Raw genomic sequence first — 9,032 nt, 5'->3', positions numbered from 1 at the left:
GGCGTTCGTCTAGAAATTCGTCTCCTAGTCTTTCCTTAGCCGCAGTGTTTATATTCGACGGTCTTTAGGCCCCTTATTCGTACGCCTTATTATAGGCCTAGCTTATATAAAGCTAGGGGGCCCGGGTAACTAAGTCGTGCGTGCTAAAGAAGACCGTCTCCTTAGGCTGCTAGAAGAGGGTCCTTAGATCCTACCCTCCTAGTAGGGAAAGCTAACTTCTCGAGTAGTTCCTTCCTAAGGATAGGTCGGAATTCGAGAATAAATTAACCGAATTTTTCCTCGATAAGCCCGATGGTCTAATTCTTCTAGACTAGCCTTATAGGCTTAGACGTCGTATCCTAGAAGATTCCTTCCTCTCGAAGAAGGCGGAAGGAAATTAGGCTCGTTAAAAATCGAGGGCAAAAAGCTACCCTTTTTCTTCGAAGAATTCGTATAGACCTATTAGGTAATTTCATCGTAAAATTTACCCTTCCGTATCCCTCTATCCGTACGGTTAATTCCCCGGTAATAAGATATTCCTTTCGTGCCTTCTTAAAGGACCGGAATCGTAAGAGTATATTGCAGATATTAAGGGAAGCACTAGAGTTAAGGATAGCTAATTTTCGTAGGGGATAGTCAGAGGGTCCTAACGGTTAGTCTTACTAATCCGTAGGGAAGACGAATGCCGGATTTACTATACCAACGATTTTTCCTCGAATTTATAGCTCGAATAAGGGCAGCGGCGTTAGTTGCTATTTCTTAGCAACCTAAATCTCGTCTATCTTCTTCTGCAATAAGGGGTCCTCCTTAAGAGACTATTATACTATTTCTCGTAGCCTCTTTAAAGGGTTGATTCCTTTAGGTCGGTTTTCCTCGAAGACCTGCTAGCAGTCTTCTAGCCGATAGGGCTTTTTGCATGCTTAGTAGGTAGGTCGATTCCTCCTCGTACGTTTCTTCGAGGAATCCTCGTCCCGGTCCGGAAGGTCTGCTTAAAAACCCCCCCTTTTTACCCCTTATTGCTGATTTTAACGAAGAGGTTCGATTTCGACTAGTTCCCTGATTTTTCGACTAACGGACTGAAAGGTCTATTAGGGGACTAGTCGGGCCGGTCTGACTAACGGGACCGGGGCCGGGCCCGGAGCAAGAGGCGGAGCCGGGACCGGGGCAGCCGTTAAAGACGGGGTTAAGGCTCTCGAGGGAGGAGGAGCCGAAGGAGCAACAGCCGCAGCAGCAGCAGCGGGAGCCGCAGCAATAGGGGCTGCAGCAGCTACTAGGGCAGCAGGTCGAGCCGTCTAGGTCGAGTGCTGTCCTCGAAGGAATAAGACTGCTTGCTGTTATACTCTAGCAGCCTCTTCGTCTAGTTCCCGGCTAGCTTCTCGAAAGATAGTCGAGTAACCGTCACTAATAGGCTTTATTAGCAGAGATATATCCTATAGCTACTAGCCGGAAAGAGCTTTTATAAGGAAGTATTAGTTAGCTTCTTCGAGGATTTCTTCCTACTTAGCTAGCTACGAAGAAGCTAGTAGGTTCCTAGTAGAAAAAGCTCCTAGGTGGGCCGTATAGGTCTTCCTAATACGGTTAGTTATATATCCTCTCAAGGGCGCTATTAAGGTCTCGAGCTTTAAAAGCCACTGCCTAGGAGTCTCTTCCTCTTAAAGAGAGATTAGCTTTGCGGCACTAACGGATTCCGTTATCGCCGTACGAGCAGCCGTTAGTAGCTTCGTTTCGTAAAGGTATTCCTTACGGTGACTCTCGTAGTTACCTAAGGCAGCAGAAAAAGCTCTCTGCTATGCGGAGGTTAGCTCGGAGAAGAGGGAAGCTCCCTCTATAAATTCCGTTGCTCTAGGACGAAGAGGGGGCTCGAGAGGGTCCTGCTTATTAGAGAAGACTAAATTATAGATGGTTCTGTCTATACGAGCCCGTAGCTCCTTTACCAACTTATCCTAATCTTAGGGCTCTATAAGAATCGTCCTACGGACTATAGGGACGGCAGAGGAGTCGGTTTTCGTTATCGTTGCGAAAGAGGGGGGGCAGAAAAGTCGGTTAAAAATCGGCTTTTCTAGTAAGAGGGGTAAAAGGAAGCTACGAGGGATATAAGAAAGGTGCCTTTTACAGCAGCCGGAAGGTATAGGAATTCTATTCCTCCCGGGCTTATAACTCTCGCGAAGAGAGATACGAGAAGTATATAAAAATAAATAAAGGTAAAATTAGAAGTAAGGGGTCGGACAAGCAGGGCAGAGAGATTTGATTCTTGCGGGAGCAGTAATTGCGGCAGGGGAGTGATTATTGTATTGCCTTAATTGTCCTTCTTTCCTCTATCCAACGCCCCTCTTTATACCCGTCTAGCATCTTAATTAACAAAGAAGATCCTGCTTAAAGAAGCTACTAATGTCCCTTTAACTACCGAGCTTATTACCGGTTTTTCCCCTCCTTTCTAGCCGTTGCCGGCATATCCGTCTTATCTCTCGCTACCTCTATAGGAAGCTATCGCTACTTCTGCTTCCCCTCTTGCCCCTACCCTCCTTTCTGCACCTCTTTTTAGCTCCTTCTTCCTTTTTCTACACCGGGTGTTTTTAGCTTCCTTGGTCCCTCGTGCTAAGGGATATCTCCGAGAACTACGAAATCAGGCCACGCTTCGCGACAATAGTAAAGGGAACTAATAAAGGTAGTTTAAAGCTATATATAATAAGTATTACTATTTATATAAAGAACGGTGTTCCTACTATAAATAAAGCAGCTATAATATACTCTCCCGATTATATAAGCTAATAAGTAGTATATTAATTATAGATAAAATCCTATCTTATAGAGTAAGAATCGTTCGTTATTTTATATATTATTATATATTAAACGGGTTGCCGGTTATCGTATAATCGGGAATCGAAGGAATAGAGCTAGCTTAGAATACTAGCTAAGACCTCTTAAGAATACCGGCACGACCAACCTCCTTTAAACACGAATATTAGTAGAACTAAGATACTTCTAGATTTACTCGAGGTATTACGGAATTCCTTAGTCTTAGGGCTATATAGCAGCCTAAATCTAGTCCCGAAAGGTTCTTCCGTTTAGCTATAATTATCTATATAAGATAGCATGTCCGCTAGTAAATAGAGGAAGAATTATTAACTTTAACACCTCTTTTATATACTAATATACTACTAATAAATTCCGTTGAAAATCCTACCTTATACTCCTTCTTCCCTTCTATTATATAGTCTTACGTAATTCCTTAATTTCCTAAAATTCCGCTTTTACTTATATACCTTTAGAATTTATATAGATAAAAGTCTCTATTTATATAGACGATCTACTTTTTCTACGCGTAACCCGCCCGCCTAGGCCCCGCTACCTAATTTAGCTATACTAACGTAGTAAAGGAGGGAGCCGCGCTAAGTATAGCGTAAAGCCCCGCTAAGGGAGAAATCTACCCTTCCTACTTATATCGTAAAGTAAAGCTATTCGCGATAGACCTATAATTTATCCTTAACGAGCCTACTAAAGAGCCTGCTAAAGAGCCTACTAAAGAGCTCGTTAGGCTATTAATTCTACCTCTACCCCCCTCGCTAACCTTTAACTCCTTTAACGAGCTCTATAACTTCCTCTAAAGCTTCTATTATAGTTATAGCGCTGCTATCGTTAGGAGCTCTAGCTTACGTAAGCGTAAGATTAATAGGCAAGCCTTACCTATATACGTTATATTTATTTATAATTATAGCTTCTAATAAGCTTTATTAAGTAGCGGCCTTTATAAAGCTTCCTTATAGAAGCTTAACTACCCCGTTAAGATTATCGTATGTATAATAAAAAGATCCTACTAAAAGTAGACTTTTTACGTTAACGATAGTTAATATAACTATAGGCAATTAATTAACCCTTTAGCTTATAACGTCTATCGCCGCTAAACCTAAGTATAGTAAGAGCTTAAGAGAAGCCTTTCTAAGTATCGTGCCCTCCTAGCTCGCGAGATAGCCTCGATTATTAAGGACTCTACTAAAGAGAGCTTCTTCCGCTAGTAAGATATATATAACGACCGCTAGAAGATCTATACCGCGGCCCTTAGTAGTAAGACTATAACCTAGGCCTTTATCGATTACCTTTAACGCGGCGGCCTTAAGTATATAGTTAAATTTAGCGTTAATAATAATAAGTAAAAGGTCGAGGCTATCTTTTAAATATACCCTTAGTATAAGTAAATATAAAAGCGCTTTCTAGAAGTCTTAGGACTTAATAATATATATAAAACGAACCGATTTAAGATATATCTCTTCTAGGCTACTAAAGTTACTAATTAACTATTTATAGCTAACTTCGCTTTTAGCCTTATTAATATAGAGAAGGAGGAAGGGTTCTAGTAGCTTTATAAATACCTTAACGAGCTTTGCCTTAAAGTTAAGGTCCCGGCGCTTTTTATAGTTATTATAGATAAGGAAAAAGCCCTTAAAAACGCACTCTTATATATTTTCCCTTCGTTATAGTAATAACTTTACGTTTACTATATTAACGTTAATATTAACGTAAAAATTAAGTTATATTAAAAGGAGCCTAGCAGCGTTAATAATAATAATAATAATAATAATAATAAAGCTAATAGCGTTAACGGCGCTAATAATCCTACTAATATCTTCCTTAGTAGAGTCGCTATATAAGAAGAAGCTAAAGATAAGATCTTAAGTATATAACCTATATAACTTAAAGACTATAGCCGCGAGGGGATATTTACTACTTAGAAGGCCGTTATCTATACCCTAACTAAGGTAAGCTTCTAGTCGGCTTAGCGGGCGCTTAATTATAAGTATAGATAATACTAAGGCTATATCGTAAGATATATTTCTAAGGAATATATACTATAGTAAGAGTAGTAAGCTTATTACTATATTAGCCGCTATCGTAACTTTAGCTAGAAGGTTAATAGCTTAGTTAAGACTATATATAAAAATATAAAGTTATATTTACTTATAGGTACCGGCTATAAGGGCTTTTACCCTATATAGGCCTAGACTAAGGTCTAGGCTAAGTCTATATATAAGCGGCCTCCGCGCTTATATAGGCTAGGCCTATACTTCTCTTCCTTTTCCCCCTTATAGATTATTAACCTTCTTTTAATAGACTATACCTAAGCCTATGCCTCTACCTACTCCGTAATAGTATAATCTACCTTTTATTTTACCCTCTCTATATCCCTATATATAGAATAGCTATTTTTAGCTGCCTTTAAAGCCAACGTTTAATTACCTAGTCTAGTTAAACTACCCGCGCCGGTATATATATACGCGAAATATCTATACTCCTATAGTCGTAAAATTAAGGCGAACGTAATACTTAGTTCGCCTAGGCAATTAAGAGCCTCTTATAATAGTAGGGCTCCGCACGACTAAGAGCGGTACTACTATACCTTAGTAAGTTCGATGGCTCCTTTATAGAGCTCGAGCTATAGCTACTTTATATAGAAGCGAAGCTCCGTATTAATAGCGCCGTAATAAGGGATATCTACGCTTAATTCGACTATCTTTACGCGAGCCTATCCCTATACCTATAAAGGTATCTCTTACCGTTTACGTATACTAGTATAAATAAACTAGCCGACCTCCTTATAAAGCTCTATACTAATTACGGCGAAACTAATATAGCTAAGTTAGTAGGCTAGGAGCTTATAATGCTCCGTTAAAAGCGGAGTAAAGCTATTCCGGCCTACTTTATATAGTTTAAAGAGGTACTTTATTAAGTAGACGTATATAGCTAGCTTAACGCGGTAAAGTATAATTACCTCGTTATAAGCTTAAATTCGGATTAATATACCTATTTAAGCGAAAGGTCTATACTACTAGATATATATACCGATCTTATCTACCTTCTTCGCGAGCTTAGTAGCAATAAGTTTCTTTTTTTATCTTCTTCTATAGTATAAGAAAAGGATAACGCTAGTAATACTATAGATATCTTTATCTCTACCTTAAGGACCGAGGATAGAAAGAGGTAGCGATAGGAGGGTCGCTATATAGGCTACGGTAGTAAATCCTATTAGTTTTTAAAGTGCCCGCGCTAGGAGGCGCGGGTAAACGTACTCTAAGTAGTAGAGGGGCATACGCGCTAGGATAGAAAGGAGGTTAGGTTCGACGATAGCGACTCTAGCGACGAGTAATCTTAGTAACGCCTCTACGGGCTTTATTAGCGTCCCTTTACGTACGGTAGTAGCTGCTATATAGACGGGACGTATACCTATAGCGACCGAAAGGGTAGCTAAGATATAGGAAGGCCGCTAATATAATATAACTATAGTAAAAGGGAGTGCCTATATAGCCTTATATAGGAGGGAGTAGAGCTTTATATACCGGAGTACCGTCCCTTATATTATAGTACTAGGAGCTACTACCGTGCGCCGATATAAAGGGGGCGGGATACTATAAGCTTACCGAAGCTAGCTACGCGCCGTTCTATATACCTTTGCTCTTTAGCTAGAAGTGCTAAAGCCTAACTCTTAGGGCGCGGCCCCTACTAATAATATAGTTTATCCGAGAAGCTCGCTTAAGAGGGTATTATATATTATTTACTAATGTTTTTTCCGCGACTAGGCGTACGTAGTCCGCGTAAAGGTTCTATCCCCCTAAGCGCGGTATTGGGTATTATTTAGAGGCGCGCCTCTTTAAAAGCCGGGTAGGGGTATAATATAAGGGCTTTTACCTTATATAGGCCTAGACTAAGGTCTAGGCTAAGTCTATATATAAGCGGCCTCTACGCCTATATAGGCTAGGCCTATACTTTTCTTCCTTTTCCCCCTTATAGATTATTAACCTTCTTTTAATAGACCGTACCTAAGCCTATACTTCTACTTACCATGCCCCACCCCCCTTTCGGTAACACCCACCTTTCGGTAGCGCATTAGAAAATATCCCCACCAAAAACCATCAATTTCACTTACACGGATTCCAGCCAGCTTTGAAGATATTCACAAGCCGTCACTTGGAGTAGATAGTGGATTGATTGAATTCTACTTTTCGATGGTTGAATGTTTGTACAGGGTCTGCGGCCTGTGCGTACCTTGCACGCGAAATTACCATCCAACCCCTAATCTCCTTCCGCCTCCTGACGATGATTCTTCTCGTTATTCCTCCACCACATGACCAAAATGACCTTAAAGCGGCCTCGGAGTATTTATACGGAGGATATTATGGCTAATGCGATAATTGATGTCACAAAACGGCTTGTCGCAGTACCGCGCCGCCCAAAAGTATGACATACCTCAGCAGTCTATTTCCGACAGACTCAAAGGCCAGGTAGCCCTGGCTGATCAGATCCAGCCTCGTCAACTCTTGAGTAAGTCTCAGGAAGCTCGCTTGGTTTCTTGGATCCTCCGCCAAGAGTCTCTCGGCTATGCTCCCTCCCACAGTCAGATCCGCGCATGTGGAGGCTCTTATAAAGCAACTGAACAACGAGCGGACAGTGGGGCGCAACTGGGTCTCTAAATTCATCAATCGCCATCCGGACATCAAGAACAAGCGTGGGAGACGTCAGGAAGCTAACCGATTTAATGCTTTTACGCCTCGGGCGGTTCACTGGTTCTTCGATATCAGGGAAAAGGAGTATGGATGGATTAAACCAGAAAATACCGTGAATGTTGACGAAGGCGGTATTATGTCTGGCTTTGGTGAGTATTTGGCTTGTCTTTCATTACTTTTACTAACCAGACTCTTTTGCCAGGTTTGGATAGTCTTGTGGTTGGGAGTGCAGACCCAAAACGGAAGGCCCTTCTGAAAGGGCCACAGTCCCGCAACTGGACCTCATTTATTGAAGCTATCACCGCGGACGGCCGTGTCCTTACCCCTGGCATTATCTTTAAGGGCAAAGAGCTTCAGAAACAGTGGTTCTTGACGGAATTCGGCAAAATAGCCGACTGGCATTACATAACGTCGCCCAACGGATGGACGGACAACCATATCGCTATTGAGTGGCTTGAGAGGGTCTATTTGCCCCAGACGCGACCAGCCGATGCCTCAGATGCTAGACTGATCATATTAGATGGACATGGAAGTCATGCAACGGTGCGTTTCTTTATCCACCTCTGTAGGAATTACTGTTAACCGAGACCAGGATGCATGGATGGCCACATGCTTTTTGAACAACGTTTATTGCTGTTACCTTCCTGCCCACTGCTCATGGCCTCCAGCCGTTAGATAACGGTGTATTCAATGCCTCCAAGGCAGCTTACCGGAAAGAACTTCAGAAATTGACCTGTTTGACCGATTCTGCGCCTGTTCATAAGGTCAATTTTATACGGGCATATGCTAAAGCGCGCGAGGTTGGAATGACGGCAAAGAATATATTGTCCGGCTGGAGGGTCACTGGGAATTGGCCGATCTCACGATCCAAGGCATTGCGGCATCCAGAAATTCACGCGGACATTGTAGAGACGTCTCCAAAGTCCGCGCCATTTTGGGTTCTGATGATACGCCAAGAAACAGCCGCCAGATTCGCGATTTCGGAAAGAACAAGACTCCTGGCACCCGGAGACGATACGCCGTGATAGCTAGAGGCTTTGAAGCCCAAGAACAGACGCTTGCCGAGCACAGCAACAGAATCGCGAAGCTAGAGGAAGAAGTGGCCCGGCTGCAGAGAGGCAAGAAGAGGAGAGCAATTCCGAACCCGAACAGACGGTTCATGACTCTCAGTGAAGCTTTGGTGGCTGAGGAAGCCATTCCCAAATTAAAAGCCAAGAGATAGCCGTTGTGCTGAATTCTGACACAGAGGAGGAGGCGGTCTCAGAGGTGGAGACAGCTTCAGTGATTGAAGTCAAGGTGGCACCGAAGCCCTTCCAGTCACCACCAGATCCGGGCGAATGGTAAAAAAGCGCCGGTACATATAAGAGCGTCCATTTCTCTACGGAATGATATATTTTTTGTGTTTATAATGTTAAGTTCTGATCATATTTCATGTAGTTCAAATGGTAGACTTTTGGTGGAGAATTTTTCAATTGCGCTACCGAAAGGTGGGTGTTACCGAAAGGGGGGTGGGGCATGGTACTCCGTAATACTAGCGATCTCTTTTACTTATATACTATA

At 42.3% G+C, this 9,032-nt stretch overlaps 1 protein-coding gene across 1 annotated transcript; it reads left to right on the top strand.

Moving 5' to 3' along the window:
• Positions 1 to 7,163: 7,163 nt before the first annotated feature.
• Positions 7,164 to 8,092, top strand: HRG_08111 (DDE superfamily endonuclease domain-containing protein; the record flags this gene model as incomplete). Its single annotated transcript, XM_044866582.1, has 5 exons — positions 7,164 to 7,290; positions 7,364 to 7,621; positions 7,675 to 7,934; positions 7,993 to 8,015; positions 8,065 to 8,092. The coding sequence occupies 5 exons, from the start codon at positions 7,164 to 7,166 to the stop codon at positions 8,090 to 8,092; spliced, it is 696 nt and encodes a 231-aa protein (XP_044718471.1).
• Between the last annotated feature and the right edge of the window lie 940 nt (positions 8,093 to 9,032).

The sequence above is a fragment of the Hirsutella rhossiliensis genome, assembly GCF_020360975.1.
Source record: "Hirsutella rhossiliensis strain HR02 chromosome Unknown scaffold00009, whole genome shotgun sequence".
Classification (NCBI taxonomy): domain Eukaryota; kingdom Fungi; phylum Ascomycota; class Sordariomycetes; order Hypocreales; family Ophiocordycipitaceae; genus Hirsutella; species Hirsutella rhossiliensis.
The sequence above is the reverse complement of the archived record's forward strand: the minus strand, read 5'-3'. Positions and strand labels throughout refer to the sequence as shown.